Consider the following 27,319-nt stretch of genomic DNA (forward strand, 5'->3'; position numbering starts at 1 on the left):
GTTGGATATGATTTGATGCTACTCGCTTCGCATTAATCATGGTTATGAAACTTTATTTAAAAATTAATTTTGTTTAGAGATCAAGTCTCACATTATACTAGTTAATTTTATCTAATTTTAAAATACAAAAAGAAAAATATATTACAAATCATTCTAGTACCCCTCATGTCTAGAGATAAAATAAATAAATAAATAATGCAAATCCCTTTCAGCAATCCATTTTGCTTAAAAGCTTAATAAAAAAAGAAGATAGAAAAGGATGATTTATATAAATACATAGCTTTACAACATGATTTATACAAATATATATTACTACAACATGATGCATATAAATACATTTATTTTTGGAAATTTTTACTCATCAACTTAAAAAAAAATCTATTGGGAGGCACGGGCAACCAAGCCTCTCAAACTAAAGTTAAAAAAAAAATCAAATAAAGGTAATGAAGTATTTCAAGTGTTTTATAAAAAGTAAATAATATAAAAATATTCTTATATAAAAAACATTAAATTATTTTATTCAAAGTTAGCATTAGTAAATTTAATGTGTATAATAAAACATAATTACTAAAAAAACCTCGCATGAACCTCAAAAAAACATTTACATTATGATAAAAAAAATTATCATACCCTCAAAGAAAAGACTAAAAATAAAATAATCAAGAAGCAAAATAATAATTACATTATTATAAGGAATAATAATATGAGATTAGGTTTTTTGGATAATTAGTTCTTTCTCATGGGCAAAAGGGATAACATCCAATAACAAAGATAATGCCTTTATAATGCCTTTAGTGTCAACAAACATTCAATAAGAAGATATAATTTATATAAAAAAAAATAAAAAAACAAGAATGTAGCTTAAAACTTCAAGTGGAACGAATTTCTTATTGTTATAAAAATCAATCATTTTGATTTACTAGACAATTCTCCTCCAATCCTCAAGTTTTCATGCCACCTGCTTCAATTTCAATTAATTTAATTCTAGGTTATTTAATTTTTAAAGTTTTTTTATTTGAAAATATATTAAAATAATATTTTTTTTATTTTTTAAAATTTATTTTTAACATTAACATATAAAAAAATTTAAAAATAATATTATTTTTTAATTTTTTATATAAATACATTAAAATTACATTAGAACTAGAAAAATAATTAATTTAAAACTAGAAAATATTAAAAATTTTAAAAATATAGTTGAACAACAATACCAAACATATTGAATACCTTCTTTTTCAGTAATTAATTTAAAATTAAAAAAATATGAATGAACAACAATACCCTCCTTTTCTTGTTGAAATCTTCCTGGACAAAATAAATTGATCAATAGGAAGCCCAATACAATCATAGATTTTTGAAATCGAAGTTGTTTTCTAGAGAGAGAAAAAAAACTAATTTGTGGATTTGAAAAAAAATCTAATACAGTCAAAGATTTTGTTGGAATGATATTCCATAAGTGTTTGTCTAATATTATTATATATGGGGTAGTTTGATTTTTTGGTTTAATTTAATTTTTTTTACAATAAATAATCATAATTCAAATCAAAATACAATATATTAAAAGTATGTTTGGGAATGTAGTGCAAATCATATTTTTTTTAAAAAAAAAATTTAATTAAAATTTAATATATTTAATATATTTTGAATTGTTTTAATGTGTTAATATCAAAAATAATTTTTAAAAAATAAAAAAAATCATTAATATTTATTTTAATATATAAAATTATTTAAAATACATTCATAATTACACTGTGAAAGAAGCTACATGTAATTTTCCCTTTTTATAGTTGAAAGAGCCCATTTACTGCTCTCCATGCTTGTCGTCTTCTTCTTCTTTTCTATATAATAATTAGAAAAATATATCTTAAGCGGAGTTAAAATTAGGGGTTGACAACTTGGCAAGTTATATTCAACGCTCCCCAACTTTATATTAAGCAAAATTTGGATAACGACTAGATAAGTATAGACAATTTTAGATAGTGTTTTAGTTTTGTTTTTCTCTGGATCTTTAGCCCCCGTCTGTTGAAACCACAGCAAAAACAATGTGCTAAGTGATATATCATTCTCAGTTATTCTTGTACATACGATTTCATAGATTTTGTTTTATTGATTTTATGAATCCATTTAAAATTAGTAACATGAACAAGTTTATTTTATTTTATTTTGTATTTTTGTATCCATAAAGAATTTTTAGTGAAGGACTAGATGTGAGCTAGTGGTACGCAGCAGGACTATATCATTTTTTTATAGATATAATTGATAATATTTAGGTATCACAAAAACATTTTTTTTTTAAATCTTTAATTCAGGTTATAATCTCAACTAAGTTAAATATTAGTTTTATTTTAATAAAATAATTAAAAAAATTAGACAACAATAAAAAAATATATTATTTTTAAAAAATAATCACAATAACTTAAAAAAACTTTAAAAGGATGAGAATGTATAAAAAAAGAGAGAGTTTGAGACAACCATAAACATGTAACCATGATTTTATAAGCAAAAGATACAGGAGCGATCAAGGTACGTAACGTTAAATGTAATTTGTTACGTTATGGCTGTTTGTTTTTTAATTTTTTAAAGTATTTTTTATTTAAAAAAATATTAAAATAATATTTTTTAAAAAAATATTTTTAAAATTAACATATTAAAATAATCTAAAAACACCAAAAAAATATTAATTTGAAGTAAAGAAAAAAATAAAAAAATTCTAAATTTTTTCAAAAGTATTTTTAAAATAAAAAAATAAATAAGACCAAACTATATGTAATTTTAATTTTTGAAAGTGTAATATTTACTTTTAAAAAATTATACCTTTAAAAAAAAAAATCACGATATCTCTTACTCAAGCACATAAAAACTCTAATAAAATCGCCGTTTGTTTATAGTGTCCCATTAATCGTTCCGTTTAACTGGTTATGGAGTCATTTTCTTATCATTTTTTTTTTGTTTGCTGTTTCATTTATAACGTTGACTGGATTTAAACATCCTCGTCATCTACTAATCTTATTAAACTTCATTTACTTTATATTTATAATATATTTTAATAATACATATTTTTCTTCTCAAGTGATCGTGAATATTTTCAAGAGAAATTATCAACAAATTTACACTATAATTCACATGTTTTTCTTAATGACATGTATTAATTTGATAAACCCATTTGTTACATATGATCAGTCGAGTAAACGGATTTGACGATGCCCAGTCGTTAAATATATAAAAATCATGCTTGTATAATACCAAATATAAATAAAAACATTGAGATAGTTCGGTGTGTTTTATACATGTGGTGTGATTGTTTTAAAAGCTCATGATTTAAAAAGTGCACGGTAATATTATTTCCAAGTTCAATATCTTCGTATTTACTTATTTATCGAGTCCAATTCAAACTCAATACTAAATATTAATGAGTTTATAATTATTTTTTATCCAAATATATATAAAATTAATAATATTTTTAAATTTTATATTGAATCATGATAATTTATTTGTTTATTCTCATATCTTTTAATATAAAATATTAAAAATTAAGAATGATTATCATTTTATATCTCTAAATATATAAAAATTTTCTAAATTTTTATTATATTTTTATCAATATTAATATTATACAAGGGATATATATTCTTTACTAGTATTATGTAAAGTGTGTGTGTATATATATATATTTATTAATATTGTATAAAAAATATTTATTTTTAATTTTTAATTTTTTAATTTTAATAATATGAGAAAGTTAAGAGTAGCAATGAGGATGGATAATTTGCATCGAAATTTGTACTGATTATGGAAAAGGTGGTGGAACAACTTCAAATTCAATACGACAATTATTTAAAGGAGGACAATAAAATACACTAATTGCCACGAAGACCTCAACTACACGGGCAAGCACTAGGATGATCATTCATTGGCTGTACCTTTTATGATTTGTCTATACTCTAAAGTTTTGTTTTCATGTCTTGCCCTTTCCTGATTTGGTGACGAAAAGGGGCAGCAGAGGATTTTTGAGGGGAGACTAGGGAAAGGGGAGGATATTGTGGAAAGGAAGGGGATGAGAAGAGAATACACTCTTTTGTTCGGATCTACAGTTCGTGAATGACAGTTAAATTTTTTCTTTATTCGGTAATAGGATGAAAATGAAGAGTTTTCTATTTAGAATAAGTTCACGTACTTTAAATAAGGTTTCATAAATAAATAATAAGGATATAATCACAAATTTAAATTCAAAGCTTTTTTTCTGAGTAGTTTCTTCCTTTGGTCCATTAGCTCCCGTATGGGAGGGATCTATTTTAAGATATATAAAAAAGGAAGGGTGGATGTTAAAAAACTGTAGGAGTGTTTTGAAAGTATGGTAATAATTATTTTTTTAAAATATTTTTAGTTATAAAATATATTAAAATAATTTTTATTATTAATTTTTAAAATTTATTTATGACATCATAATATCAAAATAATCTAAAAATATATAAAAAAATTTATAATTTTAAATAATTTTTTTTTATTACCTTGAATTTATCAATTAAAATAGCTTAAGATATGTGTGTGTAAACGGTTCAAAAATGACACTCGTAATAAATAATCGATGCTTAACAAGGTTGTCTTTAGTTGTTTTTTCTATATATAATATGTATTTTTTTAAAATAAAAAAATATTATTTTAATATATTTACAAAAACTATTTTAAAAAACAAAGCGAATTAACTCTTAAACATAAATTTAAAAAGTATTTGGAAATGTGGTGTAAAATTATGTTCGCTCAATTTTTTTATTTTTTATTTAAAATTAATATTTTTAAATATTTTTAATAAGTTAATATTAAAAATAGTTTTTTAAAATAAAAAAATAAATTATTTTAATATATTTTTAAATAAAAAATATTTTAAAATATAACTACAATAATTCCATCATCCTACGTAACATCAACATTATGGTGATATGAAATATGTAATAATTCCATCATCCTACGTAACATCAACATTATGGTGATATGAAATATGTAATAATTCCATCATCCTACGTAACATCAACATTATGGTGATATGAAATATGTAATAATTCCATCATCCTACGTAACATCAACATTATGGTGATATGAAATATGTAATTCATATTCATAATGATAACAAATATGATAATTTAAGAACTGAGCATAGTAACATCACCTGTTCTATCATTCAGATTTTTTGTCTTCCTTTTCTTATTAACGTTTTTCTTATGTAATTGAAACAAGCTTTTTTTAAAAAAAAAAAAAATCTTAAGAGCGTTTTTTCAAATCGATTTAGTACATTCTAAATGCTTACCATAGAATTATAATTTTAAAAAATAAAAATAAAAAATAAGCAAACTTTCTTGATCATTAGGTCTATTTTCCACCTCACTTGCACCAAGAGACATGAAACAGAAAACCTCCCCTTCACCCGGACAAAATATTGCAATTATTCCTCTGTTCCTACCTTTCAGGCCTTCCTCCCATTCTCTCAAGTTTGCTCAATTCATTCAGATGTACCCTTTCTATTAATGTCTCTCACGGGTCCTCTCCCTCCTTTTCCTCATCTTTCCCCCGCCTCTTCACCCCTCTCTGTTTATACTCTTCCTACTTTCCCTTCTTACATATAGACTCCCCTTTCGCGAGAACACAAAACATTCTCCATGTTTTTGGATTCTCAATCTGAATTAAGACCCAGACTTCTGTTATATCGACCATTAGAACCATAAACAACACTTGTTATGTTCTTCTTTACTTGCTTCTGCTGTCTTCTCATCCTACAGTTTTTCTTTACTTCTTTTGTACGCGGGTTTCATGCTTCTGTAAGATAGTTTTCGGTCACGAGATTCTTCAATCTCCTCTCTTCCCAAGTTTGCTAATGTGCGGGGGCAATTCTTTTAGCAATACATGATCCGGTGTTCATGCTCTGCAACAACAAGTGAGAAAGGATAAAAGTTCCGGTAAGAGTAATATTGGCTCTTTAATTTGCTTCAGTTTCTTACTCATTCTGCTTGTTTTCGTTTGGAAGTATTCTGCTCCTCGTCTTTATAATTATAAGATCAAGGTTTTCTTTTGATGCAATCGATATTCACAAGAAATTTTATATCACCATGATGATGTAATTTTTGATGCGCGGAAGAATTACTCCTTAAAATTTCTCACCTGCATGAGTTTTGCTTTGACGAGTTATGTTAGTGCTGGTAATGAATGAATTTATGTAACTGTTGAGAAATCTTAGTACAATCATAGCTTAAGAAATCTATCCTTCCTTAGTGTTGTGACATTGAAAAAAAAAAATATATACGATCAATATCGACCAATCATTAAAAGAAAAAGGAATTTAAATATTGATGAAGCTTTGAGGATTTTTATTCATATTTTAAAGTTTGGGGAAAAATATATGAAACTTTGAGAAAAGGAATTAAAAGTAAAATAAATAAAATATTCATACAGAATTTGTGTCTTGATATGAAATTTGATAAAAAAAAAAACCTATAAAGAAAAGAATGGGATATGAAAATAGGAAAAAAAAGTCATAAACATAAACACATATATTTCCTATATCATCAATTTTATAAAATAAATCAACAATGAAACAAAAACTACGGATATTAATTAATTAGTATATAAAATCTCTCACTGAGATTTCAACGTACTAACCTCTCCTTCCACGACATTATAAAAAAGAACATTGAAAACATTACTGTCCGACAACAACTAGAGACCGACTTCGTACAATAACATGAGAGCAAAGAAAAACAATTTAATTCTAATTTCATTCGAATATTTACCTTTAATTCTAAAAATTGTTATAAAAACAAAAACAATAAAAACTAGATAAATAAACCACTGATGCAAGCACGGTGCATGCCTATTATCTGAAGCAAGAGAGGTGGGATAGGACAGAAATATTTGAAAATAAAGAAAGGTTAATATCATTGTCTAATTTAAGGTGCGTTCATTGATGGACAAAAAACCAAAAGCATCTTTAAAACTGCTACACACTACCAAAAACATCACAATGTGATTTGTTATTACGTTGTTGTTAACAGCTCTGGAAGAATATGATTTTTTAAGAATCTAACTGTTTTTCCAGTAAAGGAAAGCAACCTAATTAATTTTTAACAGATTAGGTGTCTCAACTCGCGTTTCAATTAGAGTTTTTTAAAATTTTGATTTTAAATTATTTTAATATATTTTTAAATAAAAATATTTTAAAAATAATTCATCATACCACACATCTGAAAAAAATAAACTAATCATGGTTTTATATTCTTAAAAAACCTGTTTTTGTGTTTCAAAAAGTATTTTTAAAATAAATTATTATTTTTTATTTTTTATTTTAAATTAATATTAAAAATAATTTTTTAAATATATTTTAAAATAAAAATAAATTAAAAGATAACTATAGCCATAACTCCAAGCACCCTCATCATGAGCCCACAAAGAAGAAGAAGAAAGCACGTGAAAGCGTGGGTCAAAATTACCATAAGGGATTCTTTAATATAAAGAAAAGTTGACAAATTTAAAGAGAAGTTTGCACAATCTTTTTCCTCGAAAAAGCATGCAATTAGTTTCCTGACTCGCTTTTAAGAACTCTGAAATGAATTCCACGTATCATATCTCACCCTCGTCCCAAAGTTCGAGATCGGTTTATTTTTATATTATTAAAATATTTTTTAAAACTTTAATTTATAATTATATTAAAATAATAATTTTTATTTTTAAATTATATTGAAGTGCTGATATTAAAAATAAATTTTAAAAAATAAAAATTATTATTTTAATATAATTATAAAAAAATTACTTTAAAAAATAATTATAACTGCAATTTTAAATATAATATAACACTTTATACACAATAAAGAGGGTTATGTGTTTCTTCATTTGGAGGGTTTGGTATTGATATTAAATTTGTTTTTTTTTTATATTTTAAATTATTTTAATAAATTTATATTAAAAATATTATTTTAATATATTCTTCATAACACAATCACACAATAACCGGAAGAAAAAGCAGAGACAGGTAAGCTGAGGACGGACGAGCAATCAATTAAAGGACATATTCTAACCACCGTATCTTGGATGTTTCTTGCGGCAAAAACTCAAAGGTGACATTCCCAAAACGAGGAGAGAAAATAACAGTGGAGCACTTTGAGGTAAAGGATACAGCCATGCAGGAGAAGAAATACAAACAAATTTAGACTGTCACATTTATTCATTTTTAATAACTGTAAACTCAAATTAAATGATGCATTTAGAGGGAAATGCCTTGTCAAGATAAAATAATATATATATATATATATATATATATTCATTCACGAGGCTGCATCTAATCTTAATCTGTTACAGCCACCATATTTCATTAATTTGGAGGCATGGCTCATGGTTTTTGTTTCCTTCTTTCTTTAACCTCTTATTAGTCCCAGTAAAATCCATTATATTATAATTATCATCATCATCATTATTATTATAAAAACGGAGAGCAGAAAGCTCTAGAGAAACACTGTGTTAGACATCCAAATGATGGGTTGCCCACGTATGTCTTCAAGCATGATCTTAATGTTTTTCGTCTAAAGTGGTAATGTCATTTTAATTTTAAGGGGAAAAAAAAAACCCCCTAAAACCCGAAGACAAACCCATTTGAATAACGAAGCCCGGTGGAGCCTAATAGCAAGATAAAAATATCCTCATTGAGCTACCAAACCTAGACGTCTCTCACTTTCTCTCTCTATTCTCTCCAGCTCTTGCCCTTTTCATATTCCAACAATCCGATACTTTGTGAACCAAGCAGAACTCGGTTCTATTGTAAGACAAGCCATAGAGACAGAGAGAAGAACATGGAAGAGAGTTTGCTACCAAGACAGGTTGACGAGAAACGGCAGGGTATTATTGGTCCCACTCCAACCCCAACATGGGGTGTATTCATTCAAGAAGTGAAAAGACTTGGTTACATAGCGGGACCAATGGTGGCTGTGATTCTAACACAGTACTCCTTGCAAGTAATATCCATGATGATGGTTGGTCACCTTGGTGAGCTTGCCCTCTCTAGTGCCGCCATGGCTCTCTCTCTTTCTGGTGTCACCGGTTTCAGTCCCATGGTATTTAATCCTTTTCTTTTCTTTAATTATTATTAATGATATACGCTGCTTGTGCTTGAGTTTGATTGCTGCCAGTCTCTGTCTGTTTCTTGTCTGATCGCAGTATTTTTATTTACAATACATGCCCATTTCACTGGTCTTAATTTTACAAACAGTACTGAAGGATCGAGGTGGTCAGTAAGTGCTTATGCTGCCTGCCTGCCTGCCTCCCTCTGTATTTTTGTACACGTCCTCCTCTCTTCTTTGTTCATCGCACTAAAATTTGTCTCATCCAGCGACTTTTATCAGGTTAGCTCAGTATCAATATTTTAGTTAAATGATTAAGCAATGGTTACACCTTACAATCATGAACTAGGTACGAAATAGCTTGTGTGACGAAATGGTTATCAATAGCGAGTTAATTGGTTAGTCAGAAATAACTAAGGAAATTGTGACAATGAGAGAAGCATGCTGTAGGAATTAATTTAGTGAGTCCCCATGACGTCCAAAAGAAAAGGGAAAATAAAAGATGAATTAGTTCTCCCATTTTTTTTTCAAAAGAAGAGGAAAATCCAACCATGTGATAAGTACGAACTTTCGCAATGCGGGTAATATATGGTTAACAGTAACAAATCACATCTCTGCTGACAACGCGCAATTATATGTCATTTTCATGTTCTACATTTGACAAAATAGGAACTTATCACCCTAATGATCTTTGCAGTAGGGTTCTAAATTTTCCATTGCTTATTGAATTGTTGCTGGTTTTCTTTTTAATTCATTGGCTATGATGATTACAAACGGTTGCTTTCAATGAATTTATCAAATAATGTAAGGAAGCAATTAGAAAAAGGTCGGTGTCTACATCGTAAGTGATCAAGTCAGAATCAAGTTGCGGTTCCCTGCTAGTTTTACCCATCTTATGACGGTAAAAGAAAAGCAAGAGTTCTAGCAGACCAACTTACTAGTCAATGCCTTGATGAAGACATATTTATTATAGCATTTGATTTCAATAAAAAAAATAATAATTTTGTCCTTTAGCTGGAAGTTTGTCTATTCAACTTTACCATCATGATCAAGAAGGCCCCAGAATAAATAAAATTGTAAGAGAGAGAATCGGAAAGAGAAGCAACCAAATTTGGTTTTGCCTTCATTAATTTAAGGTGGAACAACGACCCAGCAGCTTGGAATAGTGGAAGTGGCCTTACCACCTTCCATTACCTAATTATTAATATTAGAGTGATGTTTGCTAATTACTGTTAAGAATCAAAAGGTAGCGATCATTGTTTTAAATCCGTAGAAACATGCGTCGAAGATGAAAACAAAAGGGTTGAATAATTTGCGGAAAAAAGAAAGAAGACCTTACTAAAAGTCTTTGTTGTTTTTTAAAGCTGAATCGTGGTTTTAATTGACCATAACATGTAATTTGTACATTTTACTAACAGATGGGGATGGCAAGTGCATTGGAAACCCTATGCGGGCAGGCTTATGGAGCTAAGCAATATAAAAAACTTGGAACTCAAACTTATACAGCAATTTTCTGCCTAAACTTAGTCTGTATCCCTCTATCTGTCATATGGATCTACATGGGAAAGATACTCCATTTCACTGGTCAAGATCCTGCAATTTCGCATGAAGCCGGAAAATTTACAGTGTGGCTTGTTCCTGCACTCTTTGCTTATGCAACTCTTCAGCCACTTGTTAGATATTTTCAGACACAAAGTTTTATCATGCCCATGCTGATAAGCTCTTGTGCCACTCTTTGTTTCCATATACCTCTCTGCTGGGCCTTAGTATACAAGTCTGGGCTAAAAAATGTGGGATCTGCGGTAGCAATGGGTATTTCATATTGGTTGAATGTAATCTTTCTTGGATTATACATAAAGTACTCTTCCGCCTGTGCAAAAACTCGTGTTCCAATTTCCAAGGAGTTATTCTACGGGGTCGGAGAGTTTTTCCGCTTCGCCATCCCATCTGCAGTAATGATCTGGTAATTTAGCTGTAGACTAGGTCGTTTGTTGTTTTAATTTTAAGACATTGCAGTCTTCGATGTATGAGATTATATTGATGCTTGCAGCCTTGAGTGGTGGTCATTTGAGCTGCTTATCTTGCTCTCAGGGTTCTTACCAAATCCACAGCTTCAAACTTCAGTCCTATCTGTGTGGTATGTTCTCCTTCTCTATAATCTTCTTGACCCCAATCTGGTTTGGATCACTTGCAGCAAATCTGAAACATAATTGGAAAATTTATTTCTCAAATGGACTGAATTTATGTTGATTTATTGTCTACTTTTCTGCAGTCTCATGACTATCTCAACACTTTATGGGATACCATTTGGACTTGGTGCCGCAGCAAGGTCTTGCTACGAAGAGCTTTATATGCGCAAGATATATTATTTTTATAATACTGATGTATCATGCTAATATCTCCTATTTCTCTTTGTACAGCACTAGAGTCGCAAATGAACTAGGAGCTGGGAACCCACGAGCAGCGCGTTTAGCTGTCTATGCTGCGATGTTTCTTGCAGTTTCAGAGACAATTATGGTAACTTCAGCCCTTTTTGCCAGCAGGCGTGTTTTTGGCTATATTTTCAGCAATGAAAAGGAAGTAATTGATTATGTCACAACGATGGATCCTCTGGTTTGTCTGTCGGTTATAATGGACAGCTTACAAGGAGTACTTTCAGGTTAGACCTCTCCATCAACAAAGTATTTCTGTGCCACGGATAAATTTTTGCACTGTTTTATTGATTCGAATGTCCCTAATTTCAGGGGTTGCGAGAGGGTGTGGATGGCAGCATATAGGGGCTTATATAAATCTCGGAGCCTTCTATCTTTGTGGGATTCCAGTTGCTGCCTTGTTGGCTTTCTGGTTAAATTTAGGAGGCATGGGCCTTTGGATTGGAATTCAAATCGGTGCCTTCACTCAAACAATTGTACTCTCTATTGTCACGAGCTGCACAAATTGGGAAAAACAGGTGTGTTATTCAATCTTGTACGCTTGCATGGATTAGTCTTGCTTTGAATCTCCCCACTGTTGTTGATTAATCACAGGCAAAAAAATGCAAAGTGTGAAATGGCATTGTTTTTGACACGGTGCATAAATCTCTGTTCTTATTTATTTATATTCTTTCTTATGACGATTGCTTCTACTCTGTCTTCTGCTTCTTTATATCATGCTCTGCTGGTAATACATTTGTTCTTGGTGGTTTTGTATTGCAGGCAAGAATGGCAAGGGAGAGGATTTTTGAAGGTCATGACAATGGATTAATATGATTCGAGAGATATGACCAGTGATCTAGTTTTGCTATGTATGAGAGATTGTAAAAGGGGAAAGTCTGATTAAGCTGATAAGGTTAGCAGTTCTTTTTCCATATTTTTTGTATTCCAAAGCTTCTTTTTTTGTGTGTATCATGCAGACCATGTGTCATATATTTGAGGATGAGTGAGACAATCCAAGACAAAATGTTTTTTTTTTTAATAATAATTATAATTTCAGGGAAAAGCACTCTTCTTCCGGTTCCTTTCCTTGCTAGTTACCTAAAATGCAATGAATATTTCAGGCTTTTCCATGGATTTAGTAACAGAAAGTTAACATGGAGAAATGGAGAGGATGTACCTTTTAACATTAAACTCCCTTTCTCACTCAAAACTCTCCAATACGTATTGTTTTTTAATGTTTTTGTAATATATTGGACCTCCTCGAGGAACAAAATAAGTAAATATGTTTAAAAAAAGAACTAGTGTAGCCACTATAGCTAGTTTAGTTGGGTGAAGTCATTTATTTATTTATTTATTGTTTTGACCTGAAATTACATTTTCAGCTCACACATACAATGAAATAGAGAAGGGAAAAAAGAAAAAGAAAAAGGAGAGAGATCAGGATTGTTTTCCACCGTAACTAGTGACTCAGTAAGCATCCTAATACAAATATTTTTTTTGTTTAATTAAGCCTTCCGTAAAACATCTTATGGACATTTGCTTTGTTTACAGATCCTGTGTCAAAATCCTATCGACGTTCCGAGGAGGAGAAAATCTGAGGTTACTCATTTGTTCTTTGGGTAGTGTGTGTGTGTGTATCGTATTTTAATCCTCTACGTTTTCACCATAGAATACTTTGTATATCGAGCAAATCAGCTTTAAGCCTCGAAGTATCTTCGAGGTAGTATTTTGTGCACTTGCGTGGGACGAGATTACTCTTAAACTTTACCTAATTTTGTTTTTAAGTTTTAAGTTGATATGACGTGGCACTCCTCACCTTCTAATCATTTTTATTAAAATCGGTCCCAACATTAATCCAGTGTCTTGAGTTATATAAATTGATTCGAGTTAATTTAAAAAATTAAAAAAAAATTACTACAATCCTCTTTATTTAGGTTAAAATAATAATAATAATACAAATCCTTTCCACTAATCTACTTTGCTTAAAAGTTTAATAAGAAAAAGATATAAGAAGATGATTTATAATAGTAGTACAACATAATGCATACAAATACATTTGGTTTTGGAGATTTTTATATACAACTTTGAAAGATATTTACTATGAGGGCACTCGTCGGTGGCTTTTCTATTTTTTTTTAATGAAAAACCAAAAAATTCTCTCCATACTAAATAATATTAATAAATAAATTATGATAAAATTACAATCAAATCCTTAAAGCTAAGACTAAAATAAAAAATTAAATTATAAGGATAATATACTAATTTAACTATTTTATAAAATATGAAAATGTCATTGTCTAAAAGGCATTGGATTATTTTATTCAAGGCTGCGATGGTAAATTTATTGTGTATAACAAAACACAATTACTAAAAAAGCCCCATTTAATTCACAAAAAATATTTATATCATGATAAAAGTGAAGATTAAAAATAAAATGATTAAGATGTAAAATAATAATTATACTATTATAATAAATAATAATATGTATCATAATAATAACAGTAGAGGGATTAATTGTTTGAATAATGAGTCCTTCATATCAACAAAAGGGATAACATCCAATAGGAAAGGTCATGCCTATAGTGTCAACAAACATTTAATATGAAGATAAAATTAATATAAAAATAAAAAAACAAGAATGTAACTTAAAACTTCAAGTTGAACGAGTTTCTTCTTTGCATAAAGCTTCTTGATTTACTAGATAGTTCTCCTCCAATCTTCAAGTTTTCATGTCGCCTGCTTCAATTCCAAAATCTTCGGCAAACTCTTTTGGATCTCAACCTCAAATATTCACGTAAAGCTGTGTTTAAAAGGAGTATTTTTAAAGTGTATTTTGTTTGAAAATATATTAAAATAATATATTTTTTAAAAATAATTAATTTAAAAATATTTCAAATTTTAATAAATGAACAAATTAAAACTCAAAACCAAACATGAACTTTCACTTTCCTCTCTTCAACATTTTAGATATTTATAAAATTTGGGTAATTGAATAAAATTTTAATTAATGAATAATAGATACAATATAAATATTTTCAAGATCGACTCAAAAACTACTTTAACCTAACTCAAAATATATATTTATAAAATATTTAATTTTTTATGCAATACGTTATATATATATATATTAACTTTTTTATTTTTTATTCAATAATAAATAATAATTAGATAATAAATACCTGAAATTTCATAAATAATTTTTAATTTTTTTACCCTTATATAATAAATAAAATATAAATATTATAAAATCCGACACTTGTCCCATTGACAACCCTAATTTTGACACTTCGGTCAATATTCTCAATACAAGAGGGGATTTTTTTTTTTTTTCACTGCATAGCCAATTACTTTGCATGACAGTTTTTTTTTTTTTTACACCAATCGAATAAAATAAAATAAAAAACATGCGCTGATTTCAGATAAAAAAAAGAACATGGGAGACTCCAAGAGATGCTCTGATAATCCGGCCAATCTGCGCATTAATTTCTTTGGCTTGCTATTCATATCTCTCAACTTCTATACAGAAACAGTGGAGATCGAGGAGCCCACGAAAGACACAGCAATGAGCATGGAAGAGAGTTTACTGCGACCGAAAAAGAGATCAGAATTGGAAGGACGGGAAAGATTAGTCCTAACACGGGATGTGTTCACTCAAGAAGCGAAAAAGCTTGCTTATATAGCAGGACCCATGGTGGTTACCATTACTTCCCTCTACTTGTTACTGGTTATATCAAATATGATGGTTGGTCATTTGGGAGAGCTAGCTCTTTCAAGCGCTGCAATATCCGTCTCCTTCTGTAATGTTACCGGCATGAGTCTTCTTGTAAGTTGCTTTTCCTGTTTACCTTCACATCTTTTTTCTTTTCCTCTTTCTAAAACTGCCTGTAACATTACAATAGCCAATTAGAACAGAAAAAACCGGGGATTGAAGAAAATTTTGAAATTTACAATACGCATAATTGGATAGAATTGGAGTAATTAGAATTTGACAGTGACCAATTATGCAATTTTTTAACAGAATGGATTGGCAAGTGCACTGGAAACTTTATGTGGGCAAGCTTATGGAGCTCAACAATATCAGAAAGTGGGACATCAAACTTATGGTGCTATGTTCTCCCTAGTTTTAGTTGCTTCCCTTGTTTCTCTTGTTTGGATCAACATGGAAAAGGTGCTCATATTAATTGGCCAAGATCCCATAATTGCACATGAAGCTGGGAGATTTACATTATGGACTGTTCCTACCCTTTTTGCGTATGCAATATTTCAGCCACTTTCTCGATACCTTCAAATTCAAAGTTTAACCATTCCAATGCTTGCGAGCTCTGTTGTCACTCTTCTTTTACATATACCCCTATGCTGGTTCTTAGTATTCAAGTCAGGACTAGAAAATGTTGGAGGGGCATTAGCTATCAGCATTTCAAATTGGTTAAATGTTATTTTTCTTTTATTGTACATGAAATATTCTTCTGCCTGTGCAAAAACTCGTGCCCCAGTTTCTATGGAGATGTTCCATGGAATTGGAGAATTCTTCCGTTTTGCTATCCCATCTGCCGTAATGATTTGGTAAATTATCCCTGTTCTTTCCTCTTTTCCTTTGATAGCATACAGAGTTTCATACATTCTCTGAGAAGGCATGTAACCTTTTATGAGTTTTTAATTGTTGATAATTGTAGCCTGCAATGGTGGGCATATGAGATTGTAGTCTTGCTATCAGGGCTCTTATCAAATCCACAACTCGAGACTTCAGTCCTATCTGTGTGGTATGCTCTCCAACTCTGCTTGTATTTTGGAGATTTCACTTTAATGTCTAAATGGCAATATTACCTGATATAATTCACTGTCCAATGTTGTAAACAGTCTCACTACAACCTCAACACTCTACTCAATACCGTATGGAATAGGTGCTGCAGTAAGGTTTGCTCCAGTATACACGCATAAATTCTATAAATGCAAATGCTTGCTTTTGTCTCTCTCTGCCTTCTTTGCTCTTTTTGGGCGGTTTCAATTGAACTGAACAGAGGGCTAACCCTCCTATCGCTTCAATTCCTTCTTTTCCACATATGGTGCGGGATTTGTTTCCTATCTTCTTAACACGAAGGCAAAACTTTACCAGCCAAATTGGATGGCACCCATGTGCATACTTTATCTCTGCACAATCAATGATACGATCGATTTTTCTTAGATCTTTTTTTGGATATCTTTTGCAGCACTAGAGTCTCAAATGAATTAGGAGCTGGGCGCCCACAAGCTGCTCGCATAGCCGTCTACACTGTTATGATTCTAGCAATCATTGAAGTAATTATAGTAAGCGGAACCCTCTTTGGCACCCGAGACATTTTTGGTTACAGTTTTAGCAACGAGAAGGAAGTTGTGGACTATGTTTCCAACATGACCCCTCTGGTTTGTTTGTCTGTTATATTAGATGGCTTACAAGTGGTTCTTTCAGGTTAAACTTCATTTTTTTCAATCAACATGCAAATTTTCTCTGGAGATAAATCTTTGAACATTTAGACCTGGTCTTCTTTGTTATGTCATATCAGGTGTTGCAAGGGGATGTGGTTGGCAGCATATTGGAGCTTATGTCAATCTTGCTGCATTTTATCTTTGTGGGGTTCCAGTGGCTGCCATACTGGGCCTTTGGTTGCAGTTGAAAGCTAGGGGCCTTTGGATAGGCATACAAGTTGGTGGCATTTTGCAAACAGTTCTTCTCTCCCTCATAACAAGCTGTACGAATTGGGAAAAACAGGTTTGTTATCCAGACTTAATCCCTTGAAGCTTCATCGGTTAGTGTGTGTGTGTATCAAACCCTGTTAGCTTTCTAGTGATTTTGCAGTAAGTTGATCATATTGTGCCTTTTCTATGGAGATGTTTTAATCTGTGCGTTTTCATATTGTTGCAGGCAAGTGACGCAAGGGAAAGAATATTTGAGGAAAGATATTCAGTAGAAAACGTATTAGAGCACTGAATCGACGGAGGCGACAAACAAGTTAATTTGGAAAGTTGCAGTCTTAAGAGGGACGATAATGAGCAATGTTTTGGTGTCATGGTACTTGAGCTAAGCTAATGGATTTTGGCGGCGGGAAACAGTTTCATGATCAAAATGTGGAAGACATGGCTAGCATTGTAGTTAAGGAAGGATGGTGTTTTTATGAATATGTTTCCTTGTTCCTAATATTCTTCAGAATTTTGTTGGGTTTGACAGTGCAAGAGATTATCTTAGGCTTGACCTAACATTAGCATCGTCTTTAGTAGATTCCTCGTTTAGGAATTACTGCCGTGACTTGTACTGTTTTGAGAAGGGAACTTTATTTACCTATTTTGTTTACAGCCGCCTCCATCCTTCTCCTTTATTGCCACAAGCATGTGAAACTGTGCTCTCGAATTGCTGCTGTTTTGTTTTTTAACCCTTTGAACTTCATGCATGTATTGATGATTGCATGTGTGTGTCTATATATACACAAGCAACAAGTATAGAAAATATTCAGGGGACTTGATATGCTGACTAACATGTGACATACTCTTAAAGCGATAGTTTACATGTTGATCCCTTTAGGATTTTTTTATTAAAAAAAAGATTGACGTGTAAATCCAACTATTAATTGGTTTGGGTTTTTTTAATAGAAAAAAAATAATTGAAAGGGATTATAACCTCCCACTATTTTGATATAATATTTCAAAATAAACTGTATGAATTTACCTAAAATGTTAGATCAAGCTACCCCTAATTTGAGGAGAGCACAATTGAGGTCTTTGTCAGGGCAAACCAAACGACACCGTTCAGGAGTGCTACAATTATAAATCAAACGGCTAGACAAAAAACCTGGGGGTTAAACCCCAAGACCACTAGATTGATCGAGGGAGATGGGAAAAGCGGAGAGAGAGCGTCTGAATCAAAGTTTGAGTGGGCACCTCAACACCATCCATGAGACCCTCCAGGTTTTCTTCCTCTATTTTAAATGAATGCCTCTTCTAATTATACATCATAATTTTGAATTTTTTTTTTCGGTTTCTGTATGAATAATAGCTGTTGGATCAGACACCAGCTCCATCGCTTGATAAACTGACCTGGGATGTTGTTGTTAAAATGGGCGATCAAGTCTCCAAGCAAGCTACTATTGGTACCCTTCTTTGCTTGTTCTCTGCTCCTTGTGATTTTTTTTCTTTTATCTCACAACTTCATTTCATAGTTCTGTCCTTCGTTTTCCCATTGAAAGTATTTCTCAGTCAACGTCTTGTCAGATTTTACCATTGTTTCTTTGTTTGGTGCTTTTATATGTTCAGGGACATTATAAGGATTTCAATTTGGTTTGTTCTATTTCATCATAAAAGGACCAAGTGGAAATTAGAAATGGGTGATACGAGAAACCAGATTAAATTTTCATTTTTTTAATTGATAAACAATTCTTTTGCTCGAGGAGGTGAAAATTGGCTGTTTCGAGAGTATGCAGCTGTCAAGGTGTCTGGCTGTAAGCTGTTTTGACTTAATTATATTCATTTGACAAGTTGATTTTTGATCTATGTTTGGATGTTGTGGTTGGGTTCGAGTGCTTCTGCCATCTTATTGTTGTTTTGACAACATTATATAGTTTGATTGTTATTCATATTTGTTCATCAAGGCTGTTTTCTTATTGATGTTTTAAACTCTAAATGAGAAAGATGGATATACAAAACTGTCCTCATAGTAAGCAGTGGAACTAGAATTTAAGAAAGATGAAAAATATATATTTTTATGGGGGTGAAAAATATGTATTTTATACAAACTAAGTCTCAAATTAAAGGATACAATTAAAAAGTTTCAAAATACTAAGACTAAATTGTGAACTTCCTAAAAAACTGGGATTGCCATTGAACCCTTATTGATACACGGAGTTCTGCCCCCTGCTCATATTTGTGATTTTTCACCCGTTCCATGTCTCTTGAAAGGAAATTTTGGACCTGTTTCCCACTTCTGGAGAGCTAGCTGTGGCCCTCTCTTTTTCATATGTGGCATTGTGGGTCAGATTTGGGTATGCAATGGTGTTTCTGTTGTGGTGCGATGGGGTTTCTATTGTGGTGTGATGGTGTTTCTATCGTGGTGCAGCTGGAATGCTCTGGATTGGGGAAACACCAGAAGCTAAAGCAGTTGAGGAAAACATGGCAACCTACTTCAATACGTTCCAGGGTTTGATTCTGCTTTCTCATGGAAGTATGGTAGGTGCAGGACCTACTTTTGCATCTGCTATCCATTCATCCATTAAGCAAGTTGTTGAATGCAGTTTTAAGTTGATGATTGAAAACGTCTCCTCATTTGGGAACACCTCTTTCACAAACAAATGCACACAAAAATGCATCCACTAAACAAACATGTCATGCAAAGGAGTGCATGTGTAATCCAATTAGTGGTGTTCTATTCTAGAAATGAGTGCATCTCTTTTATCTCATCATTATCCCATGCAACATACAACTTGCTAAATTCATGGAGGCCCAAGGTTTCTAATGTAGTTTAAGTTGGGGAAACCACATAGTGTTGATTGTACACAATTAAAACGAGTGTAGAGATATATTGTGATTAAGAAATAGCCAATTGTTTGAAAAATAAATCCACGTGGCCCAAATTTTCACTATGCTGCAGAACAACTATCTATGGCCATTTAGGACCCAAAATTTTTCAATAATACTGGAATTGAAGAAGCAAGTAAAACAAACAAAAACAGGATTTTGAGAGGGCAATTGCATAATTGTTCTAGAAGCATTTTTGAATCTGGAGTTAGCTTTTGATATGTTTAATCTTTTCTAGTGAGATAGTTGATCACTAGCTGTCCCATATGGTCTCAGGAAGTAAACTTGACAATGAAATATGCAAGCTCCCTCCATGAATGCTTGTTTCCAGGTGTAGACTAGTTTTACAAGGTTTTTCAGGTCATCTTATGCATCGACCTGATTGTGTGGTGATTCATCATGCCTTTTAAGCAGATGGATTTTGATGCTCCTTATTTCATCCTTCCCTATAATACACTCACTAGCAGGATCTCGAAATAAAGACCTCAAACCTTTAGTCCCACAATTAGTTGGTGCAGTATGGGAAGCATGCACTGCTCTTAAGAAGACTCCTGCTTCAAATATCACAGTGATTGGGCGAGCAATGACACAGGTTGCAGTTTCAGTGAAGGATGTTCTTCGAGAGATGGAGGAGCTCAAGCCAGTATCCTCCAATCAGACAGAAGAAGCTTCCAATGATGATGCTTCTCATGCAGAAACTAGACTTGGTGACAATGATAGTCTGAGTGATGACCTAGGCAATGACCTGTCACCTGAAGAGATGAAAGTAGCTCAATCAGCAATTGGGGTTGTGTCTGAGACAGTTGTAGTCATGAAAGAACTTATCCGCACCATCACTGGTTTGCTTAAGCAAGAAAAGCCTGAAGACAGCAGCAATTTTGTGGACACTCTGGAGAAGTTATTGAAGCTGTGCCAAGAGATTGGAGTGCAGATTGATGAGCTTGGGGCTTGTCTTTATCCCCCGCAAGAATTTCCAGCTATGAAGGCAGCTTTGTAGATAATTTCTAGTGTCATTGTCAAAGTGCAGACAGAGATAGAAAGTTTGACAAGCTCTTCAGAAGCTGTTTTCCAGGCATGCAATGATTTGAAAAGTTCATTGAAACAAATGGAAGCTACACTGGGTTGCTGTAGTACTAGTGATATAGAATTCATAATGCAGAATGTCGCTCTAAGCTGTTAAGAGGGATGGGGGAACTCGCTCAGAGTTTGTTTCTGAACTAGACTTGTCCAACACGATGTTTGTAATATGCAAATCGAACATTGCAAATATCTTGATGGACAACAGAGGCATTGAAAACCGCAGTTGTTGCTAACTTTACTTTTGTTGCTCAAGCAATCGTGTATATGCATCCCAAGATGATAAAACTTGATAATTTATATTTATTTTATCTTTTTATATCAGGCTATATAGGCAATCTTTTCTCTATTATGTTGCCATCGAATCGCTGTGTTGCTGTGTTGATGCATGTGATTGCAAGAATCGTGATTTAAGTTGAAAACGGAAAGATATATATAGCTTGGTTTATGGCTATCTGGCACTGGCAGCTGAAAATATAAGGTCTGTCAGATAGACAATGCTGTCATGGGTCCTGAAAATCACCTCAGGATCCTCTCTTCTCACATGCAATAACAGCGTGATTTCATGGTTCTGTTTTTGGTTACCGAAAATCCGTTCAGCGTTACCTTGCATTTCACTGTTCTTTATCATTGACGAAAACCTTTTAAACTTGGTTGATTGCTGATGCCTGTTATTAATCTACAATTATATTTAGGTACACCTGAAAATTATTTTTTTATTTATTTTTATATTTATTTATTATTGAAAAAACTAATTAATAAAAAATACTTTCTATTAAAAAAAAATTCATTTGATTTTAAAAAAAATTATTTTTTTTTATTTTAAACGAGAAAAACACTTCATATAAGTTATAAAAAAATTTAAAAATATCATATTATTTATTAATTATATTAAATTTGATCTTTAAATTTTTTATTTCTATATTTTTTTTTATTTTTTTAATTTTTTTTTTAATTTTGTTTTTATATTAAATTTTATTTTTTTATTAACTTTGATCTTTTTTTTAATAATTGTTATTTACTATTCTCTTATTATTTTTTTAATTAAAATTTTTTATTTATCAAATTTGATCCTCGTTCTTTTGATTATTACTTTTCATATTTGAAATAATTTATAAAATTATAATTATAATTATTTTAATTTAATTATTCTTTAATTTTTTTATCTATTAGATTTAATCTTTATTATTTTAATTGTTATTTATTATTTGAGATAATTTATCAAATTTATTTTTTTAATTTCATTCTCATTCAAATTTTTTAATTTGTATAATTTTTTCTTATTATTTTAATAAATTTTTAAAAAATATATTAATAAGTTATCTTCCAACTTATTTTTTATGATATTGAAAAGTGTTTTTCAATTTATTTACTATGACACTTCTAAATATTAAAAAATAATTTACCTTTTTAAAATTTATTTTTCAAGAAAATCACTTAGAAAAAATTAATTTCTAGCAAATACACATACAGTAACGAAATTCAAATATCTGAATTGACCGCTGAATAAAGGTCTTTCCTCCTAGTTAATGCTAGACGGTTGAAATATTTCCATGTATTTGAGAGGTCCAATCCAAGTAAATATAAGAAAACAAAACTTCTAAGATATTTATGCATGTTTTCATATATGCAGAAGCTTCTGCCGGGGAATGATCTCTGTTCATGGTATACCTAGGAGATGATCGGGTGAGCATTACTTGATCAACAAAAACCTTTTTCTTAACATTTGGTCAGATTTAAGATACAAGTGGCATATTTGACAATTATCATTGGGCTCCTCAACATAACGTTTTTCATACAACATTACCATCACTATATCAGGCAAAGCTCTTATATAGTACAAGTCCAACCAGCGATGTCAAAGATGCTCACTCTCCTTCCCCATCCCTTTGACATTCATCATCCTTCGGTAATTAACAGAAACCTGTCATACTCCTGATGCACAGGCCACTAGCAACAAACCCGATATGCTGTACAGCGTGGACAATCAATCATCGGCCTGTAAGCTTGACAACCCATGCACCACCCAAGTAAAGACCTAGAAGTGGTCCCGCTAGAAGCACCTGAGTAAGAGGATCTGTTGATGGTGTAAGTACAGCTGCTGCAACAACTGCACCAACTACAACGTATCTCCAAATCGAAAGCATTTGGTCTCCTGAAACTAGGCCAGTTTGTCCAAGAAGAATTTGTATCACAGGAACCTGTTGAATAAGAAGGTTAGCTTGATCTATCACACCCTGGGTTTCATGATGTTTTGGCATTTCATCCATATATATTAAAAAAAAAAACCCACTGCCACCCACACATACAACACGAGAGAGTAAAGTGAAATAAATAAATAAAAATACAAAATTAAAATGGTAACAGAATCATCTTAGCCTGTTTTATAGAACAGGAAAACGACAAGAACGATATTTTTTGCACAGAACAAAGGTAATGAAACTAGTTAAAAACTTCAAGGATACAACGGTTCCACATAGCACTCCCAATTAGTGGAAGCTAAAAACAATCCTTCGTGGCATGATAAATAAAAGCCATGCCACATCCAAACAGAAAATGGGGAGGAAGGAGACAGCTATCAAAAATATTTACCTGAAATGACAAGCCTGTGCTGAACATAAGCACAAGCACAAACTCGAAGTATTGATCAATAGACCACAAAGATTCCACAGCCCCCTCAGCATAACTAACGAAGAAATTCAAAGCTGCCGGAGTTAAAATCAAATAGGAGAAAATAATTCCAGCATAAAAAAGTACCGAGGAGCCTAAAACAATCGGTCCCAGGAACCTTCTCTCTGATTTTGTTAAACCTGGAATAACAAAGGCTATGATCTCATAGAGAATAATCGGGCTTCCCAAAAGAAGGCCACAATATCCTGAAACCTGCAGCACACAAACATTTTAATGTTATGGACATCAACTTATTAATATCCAATTAAAATACAAAAGGTAAGGGAATGAGGATGCTGAGGTTGAATTTTAACAAGGTAAAATGAAATTCAGAAAATCTACAAGCATAAATATCTTATTCCCTAGGGATCCCATAATTTCTGCTATACATATGATAATGGGTCAGGAAAGAAGAAAGCCATATGCTGGGGATTAGGCCAAAGACAAGGTATAAAGTGGAAAGAAACAATGACAGTGAGTGGTATTTGATTAAAGGAGCAGGATGCAACCTTCAAGATAAAAATCCCCTTGAGCGTGGTCTTTAGATTGCCAACAGACCACATTAGACATTGAGCCAAAGAATTACATTTGTAGCATGAGTCATACAATCATCGAACATCACCATCAGAGTGAATAGGTGAGGCACATGCTCTCTCTGTGTTCTGTTTTAGCATTCTTCTGAGTTACAGAGGTGCTACTAGTGGTGGTTAGAGAAATGGAGCATTGCACGTGGTACAGACTTCAAATGTATGTGTCATGGACAAGAGTATATCACATGAACATGTGATTAGAGATGAGCAAGTTTCATCTTTTTAGCTTTCGAGCTATTAACATTTTCATCTCTCCAAAATAGGTGTCCATGCTTTCTTTTCATTCTTTTTCTCTATTCTTGCAATTCTTCTTCTTCTTTTTGTCATTTCTCTATAAAATTTCATTAATGTTTATCACGTACTCTTCATGTGCTCCCCCTGTCACTTTACAGATCTTATCATTTAGAGGGAGAGGGGGGGTGTTTGAAAGCCTTGTCTACCACTTGAAAAACATGAATCGTCATAAAATTAAATTGCTGTTGATGTAACTGTGTTTCCTCAAGCAAGTTCAGCTTTCTTGATCTGTTAACAAACAAAACGCACAGTGTAGCCACTTTCAAGGGTTTGGATTTGCACTAGGTTGAAGACGAACATAAAACTAGTTACATCTTATGGAAGAACACCATGAAGACCACCATTATCTAGTCTCAGGTTGAGGATTATCAGGGTAATGCAATTATTTTGTCAATGGGCCAGACCACTTGACAAAGCGATTTAGGACCCACCAAAAAACATTAGCTGCTTTTGTTTTAGAAAGAAAATCTTGAAATAATTAATTATTTCCTTTTATTTCTTTGAGACTCCAGGGGTCTTGTGCTTCCTAATCTCTTCTCTTGTTCTACATCATAAAAAGACAAGAATCAAGTGTGACATAAAGCACGGTTTCAATTTCCATAGATTTATGAGTCAGCACCGTGTGGAAATTAACAGGCAACTCAAAGTTTCAGGACTTTTATTTTATGCAATAAGTTGGTGGGGCTATCGTAAGATGTACAGATTCTCTTTCAGTGAATCACTGATCCCAAAAATTGCAGAACAAGTTTAAATGCAGGGCTTGAATATGGACAGTGAGAGATCATTATTATAGGGGGATCATTAAGGTCATGATTCATCAAATCAACTTCATAACTAAATAGCTAGAATAATATACAACCAAAAAACACGTCTTTGGATGCAGGGTGAACACAACACAAGGAGCGAAATGAGAAGCATAAGTTCATTATGTGTATCTAATTCGACATAAAAAAATCATTATTTTTCCTTTCGTTTGGACTGGTAATATCATGTAACTGCAACTAACAAAGTGGCATGCATTAAGAAGGCAAAGGATATTCATTTGGTCTAACCTTTAAAGTTGTGAAGAAAAATTCTCCAGGAGCTAGTTGCAGAAATCGTACACCTTGCGATTTAACAGGAGCTTCAAGAACTATAACGAGTTCTTTTGAAAATGCAAAGCATCCCAAGATAGCAGCTCCAACCGCCAAAACTGAAACAAATATTCTCTCTCGCAACTCTTCAAGGTGATCAAATAAGCTCATTTCTTTATCATCGGGAAGTAGCTCTTTTTGGGGATAAAGAAAATTGTAAATCGGACTTCCTTCACTATCTTGCCCAAATTTTTCTGGCATACTATCGACCACATCTGTATCTGTATTGTTCAATACAAGATTGATACTAAACATCTTATATACAGTCAAGTAAGCATGATAGCTACAAAGACCTGGATAAGATAAACTAACAAAGAATCATTAAGAACCCATGAATCCAGAAGAAGCTCCCATCAAAATATCCGGAATCTCGAAATTACAAACTAGTTTGCAAAACTACTATCAAAATACATTTTTTACGCTATTATTATAAGCAGGTGACGGCGGAGAGTAAAACTACTTCACAGAAAATAGCCTTCTTGCATAGCATAGCAGCATGAACATAAATAAACCACAACAAAAATCCGATTTTCCTCAATTTCGATTATTAAGAACAAGGTAATTCCGATAATTAAGAAAGACAAAAAGAAATTTGCGAAATTGGGTTATTATGAATGATCTTACCAGGCCTATCCTCGAGAAGTGAGCTAGTACTGGTTGAATCTTGCTGCTGCTGCTGCTTCTCGGAGACGTCATCGTCAACAGCAGCGAAACAAACGACTCTTCTGAAATTTGTCGACCTGGTATGCGGAGCATCGAATCTCAATCCCCCTCTCCTCTTGGAATTAATGTTGAGCTGTAGTGAAGGAAATTGTTGGTGTTCGTTTCTGACGGAGTCCAAGCGTTTGTAGAAGCAACCGTGGAGTTGCAAATGAGGGATGAGACTCGTGCTCCCCATAATTTCTATGGAGTATTCCCTTTTTCACGGTGTTGCAATTAGCAATACACAGAAGGCAAATAAATCTGAAACGTTTAAAGATTGGTTGGCTCTCGTTATCGTCCGAATTCCGGGCTGCCGCTGATATTTTTCTCATTCCATTCCTTCTTGCCAGACCTTGGAAGAAGCCTACTTTGTTGACTAGCCAAGCCCATTGGACTTACAATCGGAGCCCATGAAAATGGCTTAGTATTTCTCTCTCTTTTCCTTTTTCTTTTTTTAGGGAAAAACATAATCGATTCTCATTAAAAAAACATATTTTTTTTAATTATTTCTTTTTTCTTGTGTTAAAATAACTTCGATTTATTTTTTGGATTTCACTGTGCTTGTTCTGGATAAATTTAGGAAAATATTCAGTACAAATAATTATGTTTAATTGTATGGTGGAACTTAAAATAACTTCAAAAACTTCACCATTTAACATCTTTAAGGTGATATACTTGCGCAGGATAATAAAGAGGTTAAAATTATTTTTTATTTAATAATTTTAAATTTTTTTTATAATATAATTATTTGATTGATAATAAAAAAAAGTTGTAATACAGCTTATTATAACGCGAATTATATCAAG

The 27,319-nt window shown here is 31.9% G+C and overlaps 4 protein-coding genes across 8 annotated transcripts; 3 read left to right on the top strand and 1 right to left on the bottom strand.

Moving 5' to 3' along the window:
- The first annotated feature begins 8,600 nt into the window (after nt 1-8,600).
- On the top strand, nt 8,601-13,305 carry LOC105135513 (MATE efflux family protein 9-like). Of its 3 annotated transcripts, none has more exons than XR_844187.1 (8): nt 8,601-9,089; nt 10,514-11,058; nt 11,146-11,232; nt 11,368-11,424; nt 11,516-11,754; nt 11,840-12,045; nt 12,290-12,422; nt 13,061-13,305. XR_844187.1 is itself a non-coding variant. In XM_011040410.1 (7 exons), the coding sequence occupies exons 1-7, from the start codon at nt 8,829-8,831 to the stop codon at nt 12,341-12,343; spliced, it is 1,449 nt and encodes a 482-aa protein (XP_011038712.1). In that variant the 5' UTR covers nt 8,601-8,828; the 3' UTR covers nt 12,344-12,545. The 3 variants fall into 3 exon arrangements, 1 of the variants encoding a protein (XP_011038712.1); XR_844186.1 differs by lacking the exon at nt 13,061-13,305 and adding an exon at nt 12,892-12,925; XM_011040410.1 differs by lacking the exon at nt 13,061-13,305 and having other exon boundaries at nt 12,290-12,545.
- On the top strand, nt 12,939-17,853 carry LOC105135512 (MATE efflux family protein 5-like). Of its 2 annotated transcripts, none has more exons than XM_011040409.1 (9): nt 12,939-12,979; nt 13,061-13,108; nt 15,034-15,332; nt 15,528-16,072; nt 16,183-16,269; nt 16,367-16,423; nt 16,717-16,955; nt 17,050-17,255; nt 17,409-17,853. In XM_011040409.1, exons 3-9 carry the CDS (start codon nt 15,072-15,074, stop codon nt 17,472-17,474), a joined length of 1,461 nt encoding a protein of 486 aa, XP_011038711.1. In that variant the 5' UTR covers nt 12,939-12,979; nt 13,061-13,108; nt 15,034-15,071; the 3' UTR covers nt 17,475-17,853. The 2 variants fall into 2 exon arrangements, with proteins under 2 accessions (XP_011038711.1, XP_011038710.1); XM_011040408.1 differs by having other exon boundaries at nt 12,952-12,979; nt 14,929-15,332.
- Nucleotides 17,854-18,267: 414 nt separating this feature from the next.
- Nucleotides 18,268-21,443, top strand: LOC105135515 (uncharacterized). Of its 2 annotated transcripts, XM_011040412.1 has the most exons (4): nt 18,268-18,445; nt 18,534-18,627; nt 19,590-19,699; nt 20,640-21,443. In XM_011040412.1, the coding sequence occupies exons 1-4, from the start codon at nt 18,371-18,373 to the stop codon at nt 21,042-21,044; spliced, it is 684 nt and encodes a 227-aa protein (XP_011038714.1). In that variant the 5' UTR covers nt 18,268-18,370; the 3' UTR covers nt 21,045-21,443. The 2 variants fall into 2 exon arrangements, with proteins under 2 accessions (XP_011038714.1, XP_011038713.1); XM_011040411.1 differs by lacking the exon at nt 19,590-19,699 and having other exon boundaries at nt 18,534-18,657; nt 20,512-21,443.
- A 1,416-nt stretch (nt 21,444-22,859) lies between these two features.
- Nucleotides 22,860-26,785, bottom strand: APG2 (Sec-independent periplasmic protein translocase). Its single transcript, XM_011040413.1, has 4 exons — nt 26,436-26,785; nt 25,731-26,032; nt 23,717-24,007; nt 22,860-23,325 (listed from the first exon to the last, which is right to left on the bottom strand). The coding sequence occupies exons 1-4, from the start codon at nt 26,707-26,709 to the stop codon at nt 23,116-23,118; spliced, it is 1,077 nt and encodes a 358-aa protein (XP_011038715.1). The 5' UTR covers nt 26,710-26,785; the 3' UTR covers nt 22,860-23,115.
- Nucleotides 26,786-27,319: the final 534 nt, after the last annotated feature.

This window comes from Populus euphratica, unplaced genomic scaffold (assembly GCF_000495115.2).
Source record: "Populus euphratica unplaced genomic scaffold, PopEup_1.0 scaffold123.1, whole genome shotgun sequence".
In the NCBI taxonomy this organism is placed as follows: domain Eukaryota; kingdom Viridiplantae; phylum Streptophyta; class Magnoliopsida; order Malpighiales; family Salicaceae; genus Populus; species Populus euphratica.